The following is a 26,123-nucleotide window of genomic DNA, read 5'->3' as shown; positions in this document are numbered from 1 at the left end:
ATGCAACAATTATACTCAAATTACACACAGCTGCTAGATGTTTGGAGATTTCTTGAGCACTCACAATAATAATATCTGTACAGGGGAGGACAGAGATGTGAACAAAATGAGGAGCAGATCTAAGTGGCAATGATGCAGAGACTGAGCTCATTATATAGGAGCCAGGAGAGCTTGATACAACTTGTAATAAGGACGCGCAAATGAAGCCATGGGGACATAGAGTTGACAATCCCGCTCTGGACAACAGAGAGAACGACTTACTCTACTATAACGGTAGAAGGGGGGGACTGAGGCAGAACACGCTCGTGATCAAACATGCAGCATACTGTGCGTTAAAATTACACAAAGGATGATGAAATCATAGGCTATGTAACAATATATACTATATATATATATATATATATATATATATATATATATATTACTGTTAATTTCTCTGTGAATTACAAAATTATTTCCAGAAGTTTGACATATTCATAGCAACAGTACTGATCTGCTAGTCCCCAGAATTTACAACATTAAATGTATGGATAAAGTTGCATATTCTGGAGCACATTCTTGACATATCACAAAAACTAACTGTATTTGCGCTTTTTATAAAAAGATAATTATACTATGTGGTCTTGTGGATTAAGGCACTTCTATCAGGTGTGTCCCATAAGGGTTTATGTGAGGGAAGGTTAGGGTTTACTGAAAATAATGACACTCAAGGAAGTGCAACTAGTCACCCTTGCCTTGAATATGTCTTGATTGACTTTTGTAGCTCTGGGTTGTGATGCACAGCATGATGTAACAATGGACTGCGTGACTGATGGATAAACAAACAGACTGGCCCATGGCAGCTTCATGCGTTTGCTGTCATTTCCACTTTACCATATACTCCTTGCATCATTGCTGTGGAATAAAAAAAACATCATATCATTATTTACACTAAAAGCAGTGCAAAGTATAAGTGGTTGGGGAATGCCTGGGAGACGAGAAGTGAGAAGGGAGGAAGAGATGAATGTGTGAGGCACTGAAGAAAGTCAAAATGAGAAAAGCCCTCCAAAGTGATGCTGTTGAGAGAGAGAGAGAGAGAGAGAGACAATATTGACTTGGGTCAAATTTTCAACCAATACAGAATGACACTTACTGATGATCTTATGGAACAATTATGGGGGAGATCATTTTTGTTTGTATTGCAGGGACATGAGTTATTGCTGCTCCATAAGAGCTAAGAACTGGACCCATGCTGATGTAGCATTTTTAAAAACTCAAATTAGCCCTAGATATTATTATTACCTCCTGCAGTTAATAGGTCAAGTCCTGGGACATCATGTATATGGATGGTGTTATAAATGAGACACAATGTAGGACTGTCAATGTTGGAGTGTGCTACGTGAAAGTGGGTAAGGTTTGGAAACTGCCTGTACTGCTGTTTGCTGATGATACTGTATTATAATGGGAAGATGAATGGGTTTCAGAGTCTATGTAAGAAACAAAATCTAAAAATGAATGTAACTAAGAGTAAAGTTATGGTCTTTGAGGGAAATGAAGTAACAGAATGCAGAGTGAGGCTGGGTGGTCATGAAATAGGTTAAGTAAGTGTTTTCATATGCTGGATTTATGTACAGCAGTCTGATGAGCAATTAGAGGATGAAGTGCATCATAAGGTACAGCAGGGAAGAAAGGTTGCTGGTTCAATGAAAGCAGTAATTAAGAATTGGGAATTGAACAAGTAGAAAGTCTCTTCATGGCAATATAGTACCGTGATCCCCACTCTAACAAATGGAAGTGAAGCTTGGCCCCTGTTTGAAGGACACCAAATCAAGAGTGGGAGCAGTGGAAATTAATGGTCTGAGAGAAGCATGTGGAATTATGTGGAATGAGGCACAATAAGGAAGTGAAAGAATGCTGTGGTGTTGTGTGGGTGTGCTGTAACGAATTAGGAGAAATACTATGAGATGATTTAGTCATGAGGTGAGATGGAGAATAAGTGACTGATTAAGAGAGTGGTTATATGGTGGGGGAAAGGGACAGCGGGAGGCTGAGGATGAAGTGGTGGGACAGGATGGAGAGACATCCAAAAGGGGTGAAACTGGAAAGGGCAGCCTGATGGCCAATGACAGAGTGACATAATATTCATCTGTGGCCACCCCTTATGGGATTAAGGTATCAGGTGACAGATGTATAAAAAATCACAGGCCCAACTCAAACTCCTCTACTTTTTTTTTTACACATTACCCCCACCATAAGCAAACTAGTACTTTCAGTCAATAATCATTATACTGTACTGTGCAAACACACTCTTACTCTCTCTCCCTGTCACACCACAAGACATAATTTCAATATATTTAAGATGATGTTTGTGTCATTACTATACTCTGATGAAGGAAGAACTTGGTGGGAATGGAGAAGAAGTTCTGAGGCTACATGAAGTACCTACTATACTGCAGGAGTGAATATTCTACTGAAGAAAAATGGGAGAAATGGAGTTCCCCCGAGCTAAGCCCTGTATTGGACTATATAGCCCCGCTAGGGTTACAGGAGGGAGCTACCCCTCCCGGCACGGCAGCCCGGGCGAGGCTCGAACTTGCAATCCCCCGATCACAAGTCCAGCGCGCTACCACTGTGCTACCGCGCCCCCCTATTCTACTGAAGAGAAAGTGAATACTGTACTGCTGATGGAGTGGGTACTGTACCACAATAGGAGCAGCTACTGTACTACAGAAGGACTGACTACTAGAGGGAGTGATTTGTACTAAAGGTAGTGGCTATTGTACTGCTGAGAAAGTAGCTATTTTATTACAGGAATGGCTATTTACTATATTCAAGGAATTTGTGTTCATTTATTTACCCATTTGGTGTGAGGATTCTCTTGGGAATGAAGAAGCTTTGTAATGACCCTGATCATTTCATATCTCATTGATGATTTCTCATGACACATTCAGCTGATCAGCAACAATTGGGATGTTACTGAAGTCATTCATCATCAGATCTGAAGGGTGACCAGAGTGCATATGCTTGTTTCTCTCCTTTTACTCTTGTTGGGGAAGGAAGTTCTCAATTATGTCTCTGTCATCATCTCTGTACCTTAATTCACAACCTTGGCCCTATCACAATAAAAAATGACTAACACTTCTCTGATAATTGAAGGTGTTCTAGGAAAAATTGTTGTTGTTGATGTCATTGCTTAACTCTGGTCTGTCTGGCTGAGCAAACCCACTGACCACCAGTAAGCAACTGCTTCTGTGAGGCCAGCCTACAGGTACAATAATATATAGAACATACAATGTATAGGAAACCAGCATCCCCTTGTGGTGGACAGTGCCTCATCAGGGTTACACCAGAGTCCACTCCCATGATGAGGTGCAAGGATATAAGAAGTCTGGCTCCTGAATGGACAATGCAGCTGCCTTGTTCCACTGAGGTATGTAGATGGAACATATATAGTATTCAGCCCAGAGAAGACAGACACCCCTGCCCTGCAAAGTCCCGGGCCACCACTGGGCAAGGTGTAGCACCGGTTAGCTCATTTAAAACGTAGTAGGTAGGTGGTTGTCCTGGGAGGTTCTACCATGAGAGTGACATGGGGCCAAGGTCCAGTAGCTGGCCTTCTTCAACACTCCCAAGCAAGGAATTCAACCATATTTATCAAGTCGTTAAAGTCTGGGATAGGCGTACAGCTCATACTTATCTCCTATACACAGCTCATCCTCTTGGGGACTATGCCTCCTCCATTTTCCCTGCGTATTGCCATGCGGAAGAACCTTGTTCTGACCACTGCAAAGCACTGTCTGCCACAGGAAAGCCGCCACTTGCTCGTAATCAATGGGTCTGCTTGGGCAGACAGATCAGGTTACAGCAATACACTCTGGGTACATAGCATCAACATGTGTAGGTTCCACATCAGCTCCAGTTTATCTCTAAAGAGTTGGAGGATCCGAACCAAATTTTATCATGTACAAGGCTCCATAACAGTTAACTATCATGGTTCATTTTCTTTTTTGCATTTTATCACTTTATTTTCACTGTGACATGTTAGGTAGCTGTGTGAGTGAAGACAAACATATACTGTAAATACAAGAAATCCTAAACATAACTTAAGCTTAGGAGAGTTTTTAACTATGGTTCCGGATGAGTGTGGCTGGGGCAGATCACTTACAGGTGGCATCAGTCCTGCAACTGCACTTCTGCTTCTTACATGCTCAACACCAAATTCTTCACAATAACTATTGCATTACATTACTTACAAGAAAAGCGTACACTGTAGTCTGCTGCTGGCAAGTTTGATCAGCTCTATTTGCTCAGGATGAGTGAGGGTGGGGCAGATTACATGCATGTAGCATTTCCTTTTCATCTGTATTTTTGCATCTGATAGTTTTAGCACCAACGTCTGCACACCTTCAGGGGTCAGGTTGCTCCGTGGGAACAACAGACTGTTGCACTGCCTGTAAGATAAAAGTTTGATGGAAGACATACACTCATAGGGAAAAGCTGTTTACTGGGGATACAGACTAGTTTCAGTCCCACTTGCTCCAAGTTGGGCTGAAATTGTTTAATCTCCCAAATATGCTACTGGGTTATGTCTCAATATGTGACTATAACTCTTCCATCTAAACAATTCATTGCACTGTCACTGCAGGGGCAGTTGCTTGCCAGTGGTTGATGGGTCTCCATAGCTAGATGGACTGGGGTTGATCATCGACAGCATCTGCACTGTCATCATAAGAAAAGTTTATAACTCAATTATGACTCTGCATGCACTTTTCTTAGGTGCTTATGACTTCTGATAAAACATATACTGTACAGCAAGAGAATCTGTTTGCTGATGAATGATGAATGCTGAGAGGTATGAGGCATTAATTCTGTATTAACACAAAGTGCATGTTCATCAAATTTAAGTGTGACATATATGTGTTGTAAGTGGTATGGGGGATGATAAGACTCTAGTTTTGGGAGGGGACTTAAATGGTCATGTAGGTGAAGCAGCTCATGGATATGAAGGAGTACATGGGGGATGTGCATATGGTACAAGAAATGAGGAAGGGGAAAGGATACTTGAGCTTGGGGAGGCAATGAATATGACTGTGTGAAACACTCATTTTAAGAAAAGAGAGAGTAGGATGATTACATACAAGTTTGGGGGAAACAGCAGCCACACAGACTATTTCCTGGTCAGAAGGGTTGATAGGAGGTTTGTAAGGGATGTTAAAAGTTACAGGGAGAAAGGAGTATGTGCAGCAACACATGTTTTTGATGCGTGACATGAAACTTAAGGAGCGGGTGATGAAAAAGAGGACTTATGCACCTTGGAGGACATTATGGAAGTTGAAAAACCAGGTAGTAAGGGATGCCTTCTATACTGAGACGAGTAGAGTGGTGGCTGAACAGGGAGACCTTGACAGAAGTGTTAATGAACAGTGCATAGCCCTCAAGAACAACCTCTTAAGAGAGTATGTGGATGGACAAGGACCCCTCCCTCCCCAGACATAAAGTAACCAGTAACCTGGTGGTAGGATGAGGGTGTATAAGTTGCAGTTAAGGAGAAAAGAAAGCTTTTCTGGGAATGGAAAAAGGGTGGCAACAAAGAGGAATACTTGGCTGCCAAGCATAGGGCTAGAAAAGAGGTTTACAAGGCAAAGTTTGAGTCTCACAGACTTTTACTTGATTACCAAAATGATGTTTATGTTAGTTATTATTATTATAGGGGGTCTTAATTATTAACTAACATAAAGCGAACAACTCATCATTATATACAGTACGTGGATGGTGTTTTGATCAATACTCGGTATAAATATCTGAAGGCCTAAAATAAATATGCTGAGTACTTAGCTGTAGTGTTGATGATACTAAGTGCTGAATGATGAAGTCCAGGGATCGTGACAAGTTTGTTTACTGTCTGGTGGCAGGGAGAGAACTGAATAGTCTGGTGGCAAGGAGAGAACTGAACTTTCTGGTGGCAAGGAGAGAACTGAACAGCTTCGAGCAGCTTGGTGCGCGAAGTAAATGAACTTAAACTTATCAATGAATATATAATTAAATATGTTGTTTTGAGCATGACCATATTTATCTCTACTGATAAATAATATCTTACCTAACATATACAATACAAGAATTTATTTACAATAAAATGTGCTGTCGTGGGCGGGAAACTCAAATCCGAAATCCACGACATACTCCCCTGCCCAAAATATGTACAATATTTACAACTGTCCCGTCCCAATCAGGGTAAGCCAAAGTTAGGAGGAACCAAGAGCAGTCCAATGTGATGTCCTCCAAGGGGCATCACATCGGTCATTTATGTGTGTAGGGGGATGTTGGGTTGCGCCAGTTTGACTGTCATCTTCTTTCATTTCTAAATCAATTTCTAGTGGATACAGCTTAACCACCAGCGTAGTGGTCAAACCGGCACTTGTCCTTAACTGCACTACCCTACATTCTTGATTGGGACATGTAACAATTTGGTGACCCGACCTAGTCGCCAAAGAAGTCGAGGCCCATCATCGTGTATCAGCACGACGTCCCCAACTTGAGGCGCTGCCTTCCCTTTCTTGGATGGCAATTGACGATGTTGCTCCCTGTGTGATACTAGGTAGTCAGTGGCCCATCTCCTCCACAGATCTCATGCGATCTTTGTCACGTATAGGAGACGTCAATTTATTCCCGAATTAGTCCGCCAGGTGACATCCGTGAGATCATCATCCCTGACTTCCTGTTTCGGGAACTAAGACACCTCCCATTAATAAGTTGTGAAGGAGTAATAGGGAGTGGATCATCAAGTTCACCATATGTATATCCAAGTGGACGGTCATTGACTGTGGCCTCGAGCTCCAATAATACAGTATCCAACTTTTCACGAGTTACTAAAGCTCGACCCAATACCTTTCGCAGGCCAGCCTTTAGGATGCCTATCACTCTTTCCCAGATGGCACCAAACCATGGCGCCCTGGCCGGTATAAACCACCACTCACAGTCTACTTTTACCAATTCATTCTGTAACCTTGGATCGTTTTTTAACTACCTCAATACACTGGCTCCACTTACAAATGCAGTGGCATTATCACTAATTATGAGTTCAGGGAAGCCTCTCCTGCTACAGAACCAACAGAAGACATGAATGAAGGACTCACAGAAGAAGTTTGACACCGTCTCGATGTGTATAGCCCTAGTAACTGCACAGGTAAACAATACTACATATAATTTTCCTACAGTACCCTTCTCTTTAATGGGTAGAGCACCTGTGTAGCCTACTCCTGTTACTTGAAATGGATTCACTTCCTGAACCCTAAAGTACAGTAACGGCAGAGGCTGAACAGCACTATATGGGGCACCGTGTAACCTTTTACAAGTTATACATCTTCTTAAAACTTTCTTTACAACTTGTCTGATCCTAGGAATCAAAAATCTTTGTCTTATGTTACTTACGACATAACTTACTCCACTATGGCTACATACCTTGTGGCAGTTATTCAGAGAGGAGAGCCGCTAACCTATATTTACTAGGTATTAAGACAGGGTACTTTGCTTCATCCTTTAACCCATTGGAGCCCAGTGTTCCAAGTATTGGACAGAACTGGGATTTTTTAAGTCTTTATAAAGTAGGGAACCCCCGGGTAGGGACCTATGAGCTTCGCGACTACGAGCCGATAGGCGGAGGGCAGTACGCTCAGTACCCTCCCAGTCCCATGCCTCACCCAGCACCCCTGGGACCCAATGGGTTAATGACTGGCAAACCTATCAGTCTCTTTAACCCACTGGAGCCCAGTGTCCCGTGTATTGGACAGAACTGGGATTTTTCAAGTCTTTATAAAGTAGGGAACCCCAGGGTAGGGACCTATGAGCTTCGCGACTATGAGCCGATAGGCGGAGGGCGGTACGCTCGGTACCCTCCCAGTGCCATGCCTCACCCAGCACCCCTGGGATCCAATTGGTTAAGTCTGACAACTGTAACCTACCTTTACAACGCAATAGCTCACCTTCCGTATAGAGGCCTAACTGCTTCACAACATTACTTGGTGTGCCCTTTCCAGTGGACAAATAATGGTAATCCTCAGGGTACTCTTCCATTTGAGCTAACCTACTTATTACTGATTCTGCTGTCCTTAATTCCGGCACTGTCAAATAAGCCGGCATTGCCTCATGTTTTCTTTGTCTCCTATCTTTCAGTGTCTTGATAAATCTCAATACCCATGCCATCACATGCCTTGTCTTCACATAAGAACCATATTGGTCCCTATTCAATATGGCAGGAAGGGTTACCGATACTGGCAATGACAGGGTCTCTTCAAGGAGACAACCCTTGGTGGCGTCCCCAACTTCCTCAAATGGACCATTTTCCAGCCACATATCTTGGTGAGGTAGCCAAGTGGGCCCTCCCCACCACAAAGAGGAACCTATTAAGGACAAATGTGACGTCCCTCTGGAAACCATATCACTGGGGATGTCCTTTGTAGACACATAACAAAATTCAGAATCAGGGACTAATGCCTTTATTTCATCAATTCTGTTCTGAACATATACAGGCAACAGTTTTTTACTAGACAACCAGTATAGGGTTATCTGGATATCCGTCCAGAGGTATATATTTTCTATGCTGAACTCGTCCACATAGGCCTCATAAATATACTGGGCGAGACGAGCTGCTAGCATAACAGCAGTCAGTTCTAACTTTAGTACAGTGAGGGGTTTAATGGGTGCTACTTTGGCCTTTGCCATAACTAATCTACAACTTCCCCTCACTAACTAGGTAGGCTGCTACACCACATGCAGTTGTGCTTGCGTCACTAAATAGATGCAGCGTGACCCTTTTACTATCAGAGACTTGGAGTAGATGGGAAGTTGTTGAATGCTGTGAAGAGTATGTATGATGGTGCTAAGGCTGCAGTGCGTGTGGATCGTGAACTGAGTGAATTTTTCTCTTTGAAGGTTGGGTTGAAACAGGGATGTGTCATGTCTCCATGGTTGTTCAATCTCTACATGGATGGGGTAATAAAAGAGGTACAAGGTAGGGTAGTGGATGTTGGAGTGGCCCTTGTGAGAGAGGATAGTGTCTGGAAACTCCCTGTATTGTTATTTGAAGATGATACTGTGTTGTTGAATGAAGACGAAGGGGAGCTGCAAGGCTTGGTGGATGAGTTTGGGAGAGTGTGTAAGAAATGGAATCTAAAGGTGAATGTAGGGAAGAGTAAAGTGATGGTCTTTGAGAGAGGTGATGTCAGTGAATGTACAGTGAGGTTGGATGGTGAGGAATTGGAAAATGTGAGTAAATTTAAGTACCTGGGTAGTGTGATGAGTAAGGATGGAGGTTTGAAGGGTGAAGTGCTTGAAAGGGTACAGCAGGGAAGAAAGGTTGCTGGTTCCTTGAAAGCAGTGGTAAGAAGCAGGGAAGTGGGCATGGAAGTGAAAAAGTTACTACATGACAGTATTGTCATACCAACTCTAACGTATGGAAGTGAAGCTTGGACGTTGCTGGAAGGACGCAAGTCAAGAGTGAGAGCAGTGGAAATGAGTTATTTAAGAGGAGCCTGTGGAGTCACATGAAGAGACAGTCTGACAAATGAGGATATAAAGGAGCGTTGTGGTGTGGATGTGGATGTGATAGGAAGCGTTAGGAGGAATATACTGAGGTGGTTTGGCCATGTGGAGAGGATGGAGGGTGAAAGACTGACGAAGAGAGTGTATGTGAGTGAGGTGGAGGGAGAAAGAGGGAGGGGGAGGCTGAGGATGAGATGGAGGGATGGGGTGGAGAGGTATATGAGAGAGGGGGGTGTGAGTTGGAAGCGGGGCAGTGAAATGGCGGGGGACAGGGAGACGTGGAGGTGATTTGTTTGTGGCCACCCCAAACGGGATTGAGGCGTCTGACAATAGATAGATAGACAGACTTGGCGGGGAAATACAATATTGGTACTGTTAATCATATCCTCATATATCCCCTGCCATTCAACCTCCATATCTTCTGGTATGGGAACATCCCATCCACATTCAAAATGCCATAGATCTTGCACAAATTTTCTTGCACAGATGGTCACCGGCAATAATACTCCCAGAGGGTCAAACACACCTGCAGTTATGCTCAACACCTCATGTTTTGTCACTACGGTGGATATACTTTCGTGTCCCTTCACCTGCAACATAATATAATCATAATAATAACATCCACTATAATAAAATTCTGCAACAAAACTAACAATTCTGAATTTTTTTCAGCATCAGACAAAAATGTGGAACTTAACTGCACTATGACTAAAATAACAGATAATTAACTTACAGCTGACATAGGCCTACCCAAATTTCAATGCTTTCGCTTTCATACAAGGGGAATAAAACTGGATATTGAGTTGTTCTTGTAACAATGACAGTGATTTTGACTGTTGCACATGCACCACATGATGACAGGGATGTGGTAGAGAAAAACAGATTTTGGGATCAAGTGAGGAGTCATTGTTTGTGATGGGTGATTTGAATGGAAAAGATGGTAAAAGTCTGGTAATGATAACAGATGTTGGTTGAAGGACTCATGTCAGGAAAGGAACATAAGCATTAATCTGCATCATCGTCATCATCATCATCGTCATCATTCAGACCTCCTTTCCCATCCTAGGGCAAGATGAGGAGTAGCAATGTCCAACAGCCAAAGTTTGCCCAAGTCAACAGGCCAAGCTTCCATTCACTCATCATTCAAGCCCATGGAACCCTGGCTCCATGAGATGGGTAAAAAAAAAAAAAAAAATTCATCATGTTCTGTAGTTTCACATATACCTATCTGACAGTCAATCCGAACACTGTCACATTAAAAAGAGGTGCCAAATCCCTGATCATGCACTTCGCCACACAAAATTCATCCAGACAGCTCGGTCTCTTGTCAGTCCTTTAGCCTCACCAACTTCCATACCTCTCTTCCTCACACACTCATCCACCATATCCCTCCATCTTCTTGACCTACCATGCCTCCTCCCTCCTTCAAATTTGCTCAGATATACCTTTTTCACCACTCTATTGTCATCCATTCTCATCACACGACCAAACAATCTCAACACACTCTCTTCGATTCAAGTGTCCACAGACTTCCTTACTCTGCATCTTTCACGAATCACATTATTCCATATCTTATCCACTCTCAGTACTCTAAATAAATTTCTCAACAATCCCATTTCCACTGCTCTTACTCTTTCATTTTCATGCCACACCACAGTCTCATATCCGTATGTTAAAGCTGGCACTAACGCTCCATGCAAGCCTTGCACAGCTGCAACACTCAAGCCTCTGTTTTTTTCCAAGGCCTTCATAGCACCAGCTACTTTCCTTCCTTGTGTCACTCTACTTTCAACTTCTTTTGAACACTTTTCTCTCTTTTCTATCACTTTACCCAGGTATTTGAACTCCCTCACCAATTCCAGTTTCTCTCCATTCTCTGTAACATCACACTGGGATTCACCTTCTCTCTCAATAACCATCACTTTACTTTTTTCTACATTTACTCTCAAGGCACAATGCTCACAGACATACACAAAACTCTGCACTAGAGTACCAAGCCTTTGTTCAGTATTTGTAAGTAGCACTGCACATCCAACATACAGTATGGCCCCGCAACAAACGTTTTTTGACTGGCGATTTCAAGTCTAGCGATAGGATAGTGTTACGTGAGAGAGATGTCCTTTAACAACCCTACACAGTAACACTTAATACCCAGGTTCAAGGTTAACAAAAAGTAAACTAACAAAAAGATTCAATGCGTGTAATTATGACTAAATAAAATAAAATAAACAATGAAAGAACAACACAAATTAAATCAAGATCGTCCCGATTATAACTGCATAATTTATCACCAACAACACTCCAAAATATAACAAAGATCACAAATGCAAATTATCCACAAAGTTAAAACACTAACTTAGTTTCCAATACAAGGGTTAACAACAACTGGCACTCTCTGGTGGATGATTAAAAACCCAGCTCCTCACTCTGTCCCATCCAAAATCACTCTCCCGATCAATCTGCCGGCTTGTGTGAAGCCACCACCGGTAGGACTTTACGTCACCCTGGTAAATGGTGCCTCGTCCAATCACACGTGAGATCCTTCAACCAATCATCACGTTCCAGCGTTGACAGTTGTATGAAAGTAAGAAAGGAATCTCCGAGTGCCACAGGCTCTGAACTGACGTCCCACTCCGATTAACTGAAGCCTCAGGTGAGCGTAGGTGATGAATGAAGCAGAAGTTGAGGTAGCTGATGCTTCAGGTGAATTAGTATTGGCAATTCACGTCACACCTCCACCGCTAAAAGAGAATACGACAGTGGAGTATTCATTCACTTCTTAAGCTCGCGACAAACAGTCAGCAAGTACATTTTGGATGCCTTTGATATGTCTTATTTCAAAGCTATATTCTTGCAGTAGTAAGCTCCACCTAGTTAATCTCTGGTTTTTATATCTGAACTTACTTAGGAATTTAAGTGGGTAGTGGTCAGTAAAAATGGTAATGGGGCCCTGGACAGATTGCAAGTATACCTCAAAATGCTGCAGGGCTAAAATCAACGCCAATAACTCCTTCTCCACAACAGAATAGTTACATTGTGCATTATTAAACTTTTTACTAAAATAGCACACTGGGTGGTGAATACCATGATGGTCCTGCAGTAAAACTGCACCTGCCCCAATATTACTGGCGTCCACTGCCAAGGAAAAGGATTTCTCAAAATCAGGAGCCCTGAGCAGAGGGTAAGTGGACAAGATATCTTTAGTATGCCTGAAGGAAGTTGCACACTCACTAGACCAAGCAAATTTCTTACCCTTCTTTAAGAGGTCCGTTAAAGGAGCTGTTAAATGGGAAAAGTTACGGATAAACCTACGGTAGTAGCCGATCATGCCCAAGTACCTCTGGACATCTCGTTTACCTGTGGGAGTAGGGAAATCTAAAATAGCATTGACTTTAGCTGTAGGACGTGCCACCTGTCCATGTCCAACCATATACCCCAAATACTGTACCTGAGATTTTATAAATTCACACTTTGAGAGATTGACAACAAGATTAGCTTCATTAAGTCTAGTAAATAACATGGCAATTTGTTGGAGATGGTCAGCCCAAGTATGACTAAATAAAATAACGTCATCAATGTACACAACACAATCAGGAATATCTCTGATGACAGAATTCATTAAGCGCTGAAAGGTGGCAGAAGCATTCTTTAACCCATAGGGCATTACCTCACAGCAGAAAGTTTGATCATTTGCTACAAAACATGATATTTCTTTAGCTCTTTGAGTGAGAGGCACCTGCCAATAGCCTTTCATCAAATCAAATTTGCTAATAAACTTTGCTGTACCAACCTGATCAATGCAGTCATCCACACGGGGTAATGGATATGTGTCAGTCTTCGTTACTAAATTAACTCTTCTATAATCAACACAGAACCTATATTCACCATTAGGTTTGGGGACAAGAGTGACAGGACTGCTCCATGGACTGATTCCACGAGAAATTAAGTTAAGGTCTAACATATAATCCAGTTCCACCTGCAAGATGCTACGCCGTTGGGGGTGAAACACGATAAGCAGGCAGTTTAATTGGCGAAGCATCACCAGCATCAATATCATGGGTAATTAATGACGTAAGTCCTGGAGAATCCTGAAACACATTTGGGCTCTGTGAAAGAATTGTGATTAACTGGGTAATTTGATCAGGTAAGAGGTGGGACAACTTAGTAGGTAATTCTCTCCAGGCTGTAGAATTCTCTCCAAAAATTCTAATACCACCAAGAGTGAATGGACAGAGTTTGTCATCACCCTTAGATGGAAGACTGACACATACAGGACTAGGAGCAGTCTGCTGCAGAGTACCAGTCCCACTGTAGGCATCTCTCACAGCAGAACACTCCAAGTCGCTCATTCCCTCTGGAGACACCATTGCAACTGTGGGAGGATCAGGAGGAGATGAGTTAGGGACCCTGTAATATGGTTTTAACATGTTAATGTGACACAGCTGATGGGGCTTTTTACGATCAGGAGTGACAATGAGGTAATCAGTCTCACCTACTCTTTTGGCTACCATGTAAGGACCTCTATACTTAGCAGTAAATGGCTGGCCAGGCAAGGGAAGCAAAACTAGCACCTCATCCCCAGGGTGGAACTCCCGAGCACGTGCTCGTTTATCATACCAAGATTTCATGTTACCCTGAGCAACCTTCAGATTACTATTAGCAAACTCCCAAGTGGAGTGAAGACGCTCCTTGAACTCCATACAGTACTTGAGAAGATTGGTTTGACACTCCTTATCAACCCACTTCTCCTTCAGCAGTTGTAATGGTCCACGAACATGATGGCCAAACACTAACTCGTTGGGTGAGAATCCTAAGGATTCTGTTGGAACTTCTCTAGTTGCGAATAATACAAAGGGTACCCCTTTATCCCAATCTCTTCCCGTCTCTTCACAATATTTCCTCAACATAGATTTCAGTGTTTGATGGTAGCGTTCAAGGGCCCCTTGACTCTCAGGATGATATGCACTGGAGGTTATATGCTCTACTCCAAACCCCTTTAGGGATTGTTCAAAAAGATTTGAAGTAAAATTACTCCCCCGATCACTTTGGACTTCTCTTGGAAACCCCATCCTGGTAAAGAATTTTAAAAGTTCTTGTGTAATCACCTTGGAAGATGGATTCCTGATAGGGATTGCTTCAGGGTACCTAGATGCCATATCCAGAATCGTGAGAAGGTAACTGTGTCCATGAGAAGTCTTTGGTAGAGGGCCAACAATGTCTATCACAACCCTAGTGAAAGGGACCTCAAACACCGGTAAGGGCACTAAAGGGGCCACAGGCACCTTTTGGTTGGGTTTGCCGGAGATCTGACAAACATGACATGTACGACAAAATTGCGATACATCTGCACACATTCCCGGCCAGTAGAAATGAGAGCGTATGCGATCTAAGGTCTTTCGGACACCAAGGTGCCCTGCTAAAGGTAAATTATGTGCAGTTTCTAAAATTAACTTACGGCAAAGTTTGGGTACAACCACCTGATGGACATCCCACACACCATGGTCAACAGGCAGGTGTGAGGGACGCCATCGTCGCCACAATATCCCATTTTTGAGATAAAAGCATTCACCTAATTCATTCTCAAGGCTATCTGCACTCACAGCCTTAGCAGCCAAGTTTTTACAGTCAGCGTCCTCCTGCTGCAATGTTACTAAACCACTAGGACAACCTGGAGGTAAATCAGGTGGCGTAACTTCATCCACTGCGCGGTACATAAATGTATCGGAAAGATCAATATCGTTGCTAATTTCAGCACCACACACCACATCCTCACTTTCAGTCATAGTTCTACTAGAGGAAACAGGATCTTTGTGCTCAAAAGGGGTTGCCACACTTGCCATTGATCTAGTGACAGCACATACCGGAAAGGCCTCAGGAATCTCTCTCTCGAGCTCACAGGTCAGTTGCTCATATACCGGGACCACAGACAGGATAGGATCCACTTTAACCCTATCCCCAGCCAAATCGTTCCCTAACAAGAGATCAATCCCAGGCATAGGTAGCTCCTCTACCAGGCCAACACTAGCTCTGCCCTTAAAGAGACCACAATCTAGTTCGATCTCCGCCAAAGGTACAGAGAAAGGCCCACCAGCACCCCTCAACACTATGTGGTGGATAGCTTGACATTTATCTGGGTTAGGATTAAGCAATAGGGACCGAGATGCTCCAGTATCTCGCAACACTTTCACCTCGTACATTCTACCAGCGATCTTAATAGTGCCCTCAGAAATAAAAGGCTTGTAGGTGTCCAAGGACGTAAACATAACACTGTTCACCGATTTGGCCTCAGAGCGCTGAGCTACACAAGCAACCACATCGCTATCCTGACCCGATCCTTGGCTAGACTCCTCAGCTCTATTGTCAGCTACCACAGCAATTGCTTTCATTCTTCTTTCATCCCTTTCCTTAGCCCAACATTTCTCTGCTGAATGTCCCACTCTACCACAATATGTGCAATTTCTTTTGTTAGAACTACTCTTACCTCGACCCTGGAGAGTGATTCTGGCATGGGGTGGAGTCTGGGTACCGAAAGGTTTAAGAGGATTACCATCAGTAGAGTCAGGTTTATCATAGGGTATTTTACTACGAAGTTTTAAGTTAAGAACATAATCATCCGCCAGAGTAGCTGCCTCAGAGAGTTCACCGACACCTTTGTCTCTCAAATGATTTGCTACACGAGGTTCTATTTTCCACAAAAAGTTTTCCATTAACATTAATTCTTTAAGAGAATCAAAGTCATTAACAGCCTTACTTTTCAACCAATACTGGAAAGTAGTAGTCATGTCACTAAGAAACTCCACATGAGTCTGATCAGCCCGTTTGTGTGTTTTGCGAAATTTCTGTCTATAAGCTTCAGGCCGTAACTGGTATGCGGTTAAAACTGCTGACTTTAAGCGATCATAATCCCGCCTCACAGCAGGCTCCACAGACACGTAGGTAGTGCGAGCACGACCAACCAGAGCAGTTTGAAGCAAAACAGGCCACTGCACTTTCGGCCAACCCATGCCATTAGCAACCTCCTCAAATAAGAGGAAGAAATCATCCACTTTGTCTTCTGTGAATCGTGGAATTAGATTACTAGTGGTGATGGACATGGAAGATGCAGCAGTGGTAACAGGTTGGTTAAGTTGAGCCATTCGATATTCATGGTCAAGCTCAAGACGCCGTTGCTCGAGTTCACGATCTAGGTGACGTTGCTCTAGTTGGATTTTGAGCCTTTCTTGATCAAGGTCCTTGTCAGAAAGAATAGGATTCACCTCAGTGAAGTCTCGACCAGTAGCCCCCTCGCCGAGTCCTTCATTTCCTTGACGTCCATCTTGTTCCATTTGCTCCACTTCTCTCACGTTACCCCCGCTGCATGTGTTTGCTATCCCCACGACTTCCTTTTTCACCATGTTAACTAGAGCGGTTTTACTCATTGTCGAGAGTGCAGGCAAATTTAAGTAGGATGCAATCACAAGCAGTTCATGAGCAGTTAAATTATCAACATCAGATTCAGTTGGGTCACTGTCGATAAAACTTTTCGCATCTTCATTATTTATAATATGCATGGTTATCAAATTAAGCAGCTACATACACGAGACGATCCTGGTCACGGCACCACTCTGTTACGTGAGAGAGATGTCCTTTAACAACCCTACACAGTAACACTTAATACCCAGGTTCAAGGTTAACAAAAAGTAAACTAACAAAAAGATTCAATGCGTGTAATTATGACTAAATAAAATAAAATAAACAATGAAAGAACAACACAAATTAAATCAAGATCGTCCCGATTATAACTGCATAATTTATCACCAACAACACTCCAAAATATAACAAAGATCACAAATGCAAATTATCCACAAAGTTAAAACACTAACTTAGTTTCCAATACAAGGGTTAACAACAACTGGCACTCTCTGGTGGATGATTAAAAACCCAGCTCCTCACTCTGTCCCATCCAAAATCACTCTCCCGATCAATCTGCCGGCTTGTGTGAAGCCACCACCGGTAGGACTTTACGTCACCCTGGTAAATGGTGCCTCGTCCAATCACACGTGAGATCCTTCAACCAATCATCACGTTCCAGCGTTGACGGTTGTATGAAAGTAAGAAAGGAATCTCCGAGTGCCACAGGCTCTGAACTGACGTCCCACTCCGATTAACTGAAGCCTCAGGTGAGCGTAGGTGATGAATGAAGCAGAAGTTGAGGTAGCTGATGCTTCAGGTGAATTAGTATTGGCAATTCACGTCACAATAGAAACTGTCTTCAGCTTCTTAACTAGCGACAAAACCTCGAAACTAACGACTCCGTGGCAATCATCATCTAGCGAGCGAGCCACGAGGCACATTTCGACTCATTTTCCTAGCGAGTGAGTCTCGTCTAGGAAGTGAGTTGCATCTAGCGAATGAGTCATATGGCGTGTTTCGAATCACTGTTCTCCTGCCCATCGCTACGCTAGTGCAACCTTGCCTTTTTGTATACCTGGCCACCCCCATTGTTCACTGTTTTTGATAGCCTCATGGCTTCTGTGGCTGGTGGTGGAAATGGTGTGCCACCTGAAAGGCCATTTTCACTATTTTCATAGAGAAAATGAGGAACGTGATGCTATGAGAACGGCTATCAATGCAAATGACGAAGATGAAGGACCAGATGATGTTGCCCCATTCAGCCCCACTGAATCTAATGACTATGAAGGGCTTGAAAGTGATGATGAGATACTACAGGAGATACGGAGAAAGGCTGGTGCTCGAGAGGGTGGCAATGGTGAAGAGGAGGGTGGCCCTTACTCCCAGTAAGCATGCGCACTCCCGACTCCCAACTTTTTCTTTCAATAAACTGCATTCTGAGCATTTAATAGTGACTTTTTGTTGATTTGTCCTATTAATTATAATAAGTATATAAAAAGGTCTCTATTTAGTGGATAAAAGTAGACAAAAATGGAAAAACAGTCAAACTTTCTAAATGATCCAGTCTATTTATATTTTTCACTATACCTGTATAAAGTTTGCCTCCAAACTAGCGGTTTCACGACTAGCGAGGTTTCATCAGTCTCTTATGATCGCTAGTTGCGAGGCCCTACTGTACAACAAATCTGAGATATTCCAACCATCACCATTCAATACCAGCTTCATCCCTCTCTCCACTACTCATGTTCTTACTTCTTTCATCACCCCCACCCATATATGTATATATTGAACAACCATGGGGAACTCACACAACCTTGTTGCACACCCACACTGATCATGAACCAATCATTCAGATGCCTATATTCCCTCATACATGTCTCACTAGCATCAAAAAAACTCGACAGCACCTAGCAGCTTACTATCGACACCAAACATGCACAAAAGCTTCCACAATCCTTCACTGTCTACTTTGTCATATACTTTTTCCAGATCCATAATTGCCATAAACAACTTAAAGTTCTTCTTACACGCCTTCTCCATTATCTGTCTTACTGCAAATATTTGATCTGCACATCCTCTGCCACTCCTAAAGCCACCCTGTTTGTCACTCATTAGGATTTCTGATATCTCTCTTACTTTTTATCATTCTTCCATATACGTTCCCTACAACACTCAACAGACTTATGCCATGAAAATTCTTGCACTCACTTCACTCACTTTTATTTTTGTACTGGGGTACAATCAGTGCCTTTTTCCACTCTACTGGCACACTTTCACTCATCCATGCCTTCTTATGTAACTCCAACAAGCACTTCATTCCACTCTCTCCACTACACTTAATCATCTCTGCATACACCTCACCAACCTCAGTTGGTTTCCCATTTTTCAGCTGCTTCACAGCGTTCTTCACCTCTGCAAGTGTCACATTTCCTGGCACCACATTCCTTCTCGGTACACCCCCAAAACCTATCATGTTAATAGTTGCTTTCCTCTCTCCAGTCTCATTCAACAGATTTTCAAAATATTCTTTCCATCTGGTCCTAACTTAATCCCCATGGGTTAATAATCTACCACATCCATCTTCACACTTTCACACTTCTTTCCACTGTCACTTCTACATTTCCGCACCTCTTTCCAGAATAACTTCCAATTTTCAGAGTAATATGCATTCATTTTCTTTCCTATATCACCATTTGCCTCCTCATTTTTCCTCTTCACTAGTCTCTTTATGTGCTTCTTCTGTCTATCTATCCACCTATTGCCAGAAGCCTCAATCCCATAAGGGGAGGCCACAAACAAATCACCTCTACGTCGCCCTGTCCAACGACACTTTACTGTCTTGTTCCCAGCTCACACCCCCCACTCTCATATACCTCTCCACTCCCCTCCATCTCATCCTCGACCTCCTCCTCCTCCCTCTACCTCCCTCCACCTCACTTACACACACTCTCCTTATTAGTCTCTCACTCTCCATCTTCTCCATATGACCAAACCACCTCAATGTATTTCTCCAAATGTTTTCCATGACATCAAAATCCACACCACATCACTCCTTCACTCCCTCACTTTTCAGCCTGTCTCTCCATGTAACTCCACGTGCTCCTCTCAAATAACTCATTTCCACTGCTCTCACTCTTGACTTGTGTCCTTTCAACAAGGTCCAACCTTCACTTCCATACGTTAGAGTTGGAATCACAATACTTGTACTGTCATGCAGTGACTTTTTTACTTCCATCTCACTTCCCTGGTCCTTATAACTACTATCAAAGAACCAGCAACCTTTCCTCCCTGTTGTACCCTTTCAAGCACTTCATCCTCTAAACTTCCATCCTTACTCATGACACTACCCAAGTACTTAAATGCACTCACGTTTTCCATTTCCTCCTCATCCAGCCTCACTGTACATTCAGGACTACTTCCCTCAATGACCATAAATTTACTCTTCCCTACATTCACCTTTAGATTCCTTTTCTTACACACACTCCCAAACTCATCCACCAAGCCTTGCAGTTCCCCTTCGTCTTCATTTAACAACACAGTATCAACTGCAAACAACAGTACAAGGAGTTTCCAAATACTGTCCTCTCTCATTAGGGCTGCTCCAACATCCGCTGCCTTACCTTGTATCTCTTTTATAACCCCATCCATATACAGATTGAACAACCATGGAGACATGACACATCCCTGTTCCAATCTCACATTCAAACAGAAATATGTGCTCAGTTCACTATCCACATACACTGCAGCCATAGCACCCTCATACAAACTCTTCATGGCATTCAGCAACTTCCCATTTACTCCATATATCCTTAATACTTTCCATAATCCTTGCCTATCCACCCTGTCATGTGCTTTCTCCAAATCCACGAAGGCCGCCTACAACTTCTTTCCCTACTACTCTAGCAACTTTTCCACTAAGGATCTAAATATGAAAATCTGATCCACACAACCTCATCCCTTCCAAAAACCTCCCTGTTCTTCTCCAACTAATTCCTCTGTTATTTCCCTAACTCTGTCAATAAGTATCCTACCATATACTTTTCTTATTACACTAAGAATACAAATGCCCCTATGATTACCACACACTTCTTTTTCCCCTTTACCTTTGTACAGGGGAATAAGTATACCTGACTTCCAAATCCCTGGGACTTTACCTTCCTCCTAGGCCATTCTGCATATCTTTCATATCAATTCTACTACTATATCTCCCCCATGCTTCAGCATTTCACCACACACTTCATCAATTTGTGGACCTTTCCCCATTTTGACATTCTTCATTGCTTCCACTACTTCCATCCAACTGATTCCTTCCTGTCTTGTCACCTCCCTTCTCCTCGCAGCCATACCCCAGCCACTTATAGCGCGTTACTTTCATTCTCTATGTTCAACAATTCCTTAACGTTTTCTCGCAATCTGCTCACTTTTCCTCCCTTCTCCACTAGTAATCTACCATTTTAATCTTTCACTCATCGACTTACTTCTTTATCACTCTGTCAAACTCTCTTTACATCTTTCCAACACATTTTCTTAAATTCCTTCCACTTTACACTCAAATTCCTTCCAAATTTCTCATCCACTCTCTTCTTACTCTCCTTACTAATCTTTTCACCTCTCTCTTCCTCTCTACATATAACTCTCTCTTCTGTCTCTCAACTTCCTCAAAGCCCATTTCTCAACCAATCACTACATGCGTCCTACTTTTGCACCACAGCCTGTCTCACCTCTTCATTCCACAATGCTGTTCCTTGCACCCCCTTCCATCTTCTGTTCACCCCCCCACACCACCTCACATGCGGCCCGGATTTCTTCTGTGAATATCTTGCACACACCTTCCATGTTCCCCCAGTCTGCTCCAAATCATGTTTACCCAATCACTCCTCCACTTCTCCCTAATATTCTGCCTCTTTTCCATCCACTTGCAACCTTTCTACCCTCCTTGTATGGACTACTTCCTCCTATCCTTCCCTTCTCCTCCTCCTCCTCCATTTCCTTTGAACCTTGACTTTCACCACCACCAAGTGGTGGTCAGAAAGTCCACTCCCCCAACCTCTGTATGATCTTGCATCCATTACACACCTTCTCATTCTATCATCCATACACACATAATCAATCACTGCCTTCCATTAATTCAGTTCACCACCCAACCTTCTCATCACTTGCCATGTCTATCAGTGGATCATTTTGTGTCTAAAGAGGGTATTGGCTATTGCCAATCCCCTCCCAGCACAAATGTCCACTAAAGCACTGCCATTCTTATCCACTTCTGCAGGCACACCCCACTCACCATCTACTCCATCCATCTTCACATTCCCTACTTTTCCTTTCACATCTCCAATCAAAAACACTCTCTCATTCCTTTCAAAACTTTTCCATGCATGCTTCTACATTTGTCCAGAACTCTTCTTTCACTCTACTTACACGATCCTGCATTGGTGCGCGCACACACACACGCGCACACACACACACACACACACACACACACACACACACATACACACCATACACACACACACACACACACACACACACATACACACCATACACACACACACAGTGTATGTATGCGTAGTGTATGTTCCCCCAAAGACGAGAGCATGGAAGGATGACGAATACCATGAGATGTTGTCAGATATGGCTAGCTACTTGCAAAAAATAATTGAGAAAAGCAATAATATAATTTTGGTGGGTGACTTTAATTGTAAAGAGGTGAACTGGGAGGAATGGTACTCGGGAGGCGGCGAGGATTCGTGGGGTACTATGTTATTAAATATAATAATGAATAATGTGATGACGCAGTGGGTCAAAGAAGAAACACGGTTTCGAGGTGAGGATACACCAGCAAGGTTAGATTTACTGTTCACCAAAGAACCCGATGTAATAGAATCATTGGAATATCTCTGTCCTTTGGGAAAAAGTGATCACGTGGTCATTGAGTTCCAGATGTTAATAGGAAACGTCGAGCCAAGAGACGAGCTTCATAGACAGGGAAGATACAACTTTGGCAAAGCAAATTTTACAGGATTGAGAAACTTTTTTTGAAAATGCGGATTGGAGAAAATTCAGAGAAACAAGAGAGATACAGAGGAAGTGGGATATCTTTCTAGACCTCTATAATTTGGGAGTGGAAAAATTTGTACCAAGAGTAAGAGGGAAAGAAAACAGGAAAAAGGAGTGGTTTAATAGAAGGTGTATGATAGCCAAAAAAGAGAGAGATAAGGCGTGGAACAATTGGAGAAAGAGAGGTAACGACAGAACAAAGGAAGAATATAAAAGAACAAGAAACGAATACACAAGAATACGTAGGGAAGAAGAAAGGAATTTTGAAAAAGGTATAATTGACAAATGCAAGGATGAACCCAAACTGTTTTATAGATTTGTTAATGGCAGACTGAAACAAAAGGAAGGAATCACCAAGCTGAAAGTAGATGGAGAGGTCTTTAAGGATGCGGCAATGCAAGCAGAAATAATGAACAAACGTTTCCAGTCAGTTTTCACTAAAGAAAAGGAGCTTGTGGAAGGGGAGGGAGTGATTAGAAATGTTCCAGTGATGAAAGATATAAAAGTGGAGGTGCAGGAAGTGTATAAATTACTGGAAACTCAAGATGTAAGGAAAGCCCCAGGAACTGATGGAATTTCTAATTGGGTACTGAAGGAATGCAGAGAACAACTGGCGGATAAAATTCACAGCTTAATTGTATGCTCACTGGAAGAGGGGAAAGTGCCAAAAGAATGGAAGAGGGCAAATGTGGTACCAATTTATAAGGGAGGAAACAGGGAAGAACCCCTGAATTATAGACCAGTGTCTCTAACCAGCATGGTCGCAAAATTGTGTGAGAGAATCCTGAAAGACAGATGGATAAAATATCTGGAAGAGATGAATATTTTGGCTGAATGTCAGTTTGGATTCAGAAGTGGAAGGTCATGTGTTTCAAACTTGTTGAGCTTTTTACTCAAGAGCGATTGATGTGGTACAGGAGAGAGATGGTTGGGTGGATTGTGTGTACTTAGACTTAGAGAAGGCCTTTGACAAGGTACCTCATAAGAGACTAATGTGGAAGCTAGAATATATAGGAGGACTAAAGGGGAAACTTCTGGAATGGATGAGAGACTTTTTGAGAGACAGACAAATGAGGACAGTAATAAAGGAAAAGATGTCTGGATGGAGGGAAGTAACAAGTGGAGTCCCTCAAGGCTCAGTGTTGGCGCCAGTAATGTTCCTGATTTACGTAAATGATATGGTAGATGGAGTGAACAGTTATGCGAGTCTGTTTGCTGATGATGTAAAGATCTTGAGGAAGATAGAGGTTGAGGAGGATTGTAAAATACTGCAGGAGGATTTGGATAGGATACACAATTGGAGCCGGACGTTGGAAATGAAATTTAATGTAAAGAAATGTAAAATATTGGAAATGGGTAAAAGTAGCAGGAGACCATCACTGAATTATTTTTTGGGTAATGAATTAATCACAAAAAGGAGAGAAGAGAAAGATTTGGGAGTGCTGGTCCAAGATAGTTTGTCACCAGAAAAGCACATTAGCAAGATAGTTGGAGAGACTTATAAGCTCTTGACTAACATAAGAGTAGCATTTCATTATATGGATGAGGAAATGATGAAAAAATTGATAGTGGCCATGATCCGCCCCAGGTTAGAATATGCAGCGGTAGTGTGGTCCCCACACAAAAAGAAAGATATAAACAAGATTGAGAGAATACAAAGAACAGCAACCAAGATGGTCCCCAGTCTGACAGACCTGTCATACAGAGAGAGGCTGGAAAAACTGGATTTGCCTTCGTTAGAGGAAAGGAGAAAGAGGGGAGACACGATTGCGGTGTTCAGGACCATGGTGGGAGTAGATAAAATTGACAAAGAAGATCTGTTTGTATGGGATAAGAGAGCAACAAGAGGACATGGAATGAAATTGAAAAAGTCAAGCTGCTTGAAGGATATCAAGAAATATAGCTTTCCTTACAGAAGTATAGACTTATGGAATAGCCTGGACAAAGAGATCGTCCAGTCTAAAAACTTAAACGAGTTTAAAGTTAAATTTGACTTATTGAGAAACAGCGACGGAAACCCACGAGCATAGTACATTCCGTGTATATCACAATTAGGTATATTCTTAAATATTTGGAATGACTTAGACAAAGAGGTGGTGCATGAGAAAAACATTCATGTGTGTAAAGGTAGACTTGATAAATGTGGATATGGAGACAGGACAACACGAGCATTGCTCAATTCCTGTATACTACAAATAGGTAAATACAAATAGGTAAATACACACAAATTGCCCAAAATTGTAGTCCAACTTTCAATCTTACCCACACAATCCTTGAGCCAACGGATCCACACTCTCTTACATTCTCCTTCCATCTCTTGCACACAACAATACAAACTCCTTCTTTTGCCCTCTCGTTCTCACCTACTCCTGCACATATACCCCATCCATACTCCCATTCTCTCAGTCTCACCCTTCCATTTTCTCTCAGTTATTCCACATACATCCACTTTTGCATCCTCAAGCACCTAGACAATCTCTCTTTTTCACCTCATCATTCGCACCCCTTACATTCCATGTCGCAATCCATGATTCTTAATCTCAATATTTTCACTTCTCATTTCAACTGAACCCCCATCCTGTTTCCACTCGAGCTACTTCTTCCTCTTTTCCTCCACCGCTCTCTTAACCTCTTCATCCCGCCATGCTGTACCCTTCTTTGTTGTGCCACACTACACACCGCTTTAGCATTCCTAACTAAGCAATCCCTGTATACATTCCACATGCTGTCCAGATCCATTTCATTCCAATTCGCTGATTCTAACTCCTCCTCCACTTTGGGACTGTATTCATCTGTGTTTCTTTGATCCTGAGTTTCTCTACTTTCAGTCTCTCTCTCTGAGAGCTTCTCTCTCTCATGGTCCATCTCACTCCTCACAGCTTGATCTTGCATACCAAAATCATATGATCTGACAAACCTCCACATCTTCCTCACACTGCCCCTGTATCAGCAACACTACCCAGCACTGATTTCTCTAAGGGCACGTAATCAATCCGGCTCCTTTCAACATGATCTCCATTCCCCCTATACCACCTACATTTATGCGTATCTTTGTGATTAAAATATGAAATACAAATGCACAGCTTCCCTTCCTGACACGTCCTTCAATCAATCCCCATTATCATTCCCTCTTGGTACTCCATTACTACCCATTATAT

The 26,123-nt window shown here is 42.6% G+C and overlaps 1 protein-coding gene across 1 annotated transcript in view; it reads right to left on the bottom strand.

The window, feature by feature from the left end:
- Window positions 1-288: 288 nt before the first annotated feature.
- The window catches only part of LOC145409649 (uncharacterized), an 89,563-nt gene continuing 63,728 nt past the window's right edge, over window positions 289-26,123 (bottom strand). The window contains exons 4-5 of the mRNA XM_080280001.1: window positions 4,233-4,430; window positions 289-894 (exon numbers count right to left, since the gene is read on the bottom strand). Of these exons, the coding sequence (XP_080136127.1) occupies window positions 870-894; window positions 4,233-4,430 (223 nt within the window). The 3' untranslated portion in view covers window positions 289-869. The remainder of the gene's footprint in view (window positions 895-4,232; window positions 4,431-26,123) is intronic.

This window comes from Coenobita brevimanus, chromosome 82 (assembly GCF_032717465.1).
Source record: "Coenobita brevimanus isolate Jiangsu-jjx chromosome 82, ASM3271746v2, whole genome shotgun sequence".
Taxonomy (NCBI): domain Eukaryota; kingdom Metazoa; phylum Arthropoda; class Malacostraca; order Decapoda; family Coenobitidae; genus Coenobita; species Coenobita brevimanus.
This window is presented reverse-complemented; position numbering and strand designations above follow the sequence as displayed.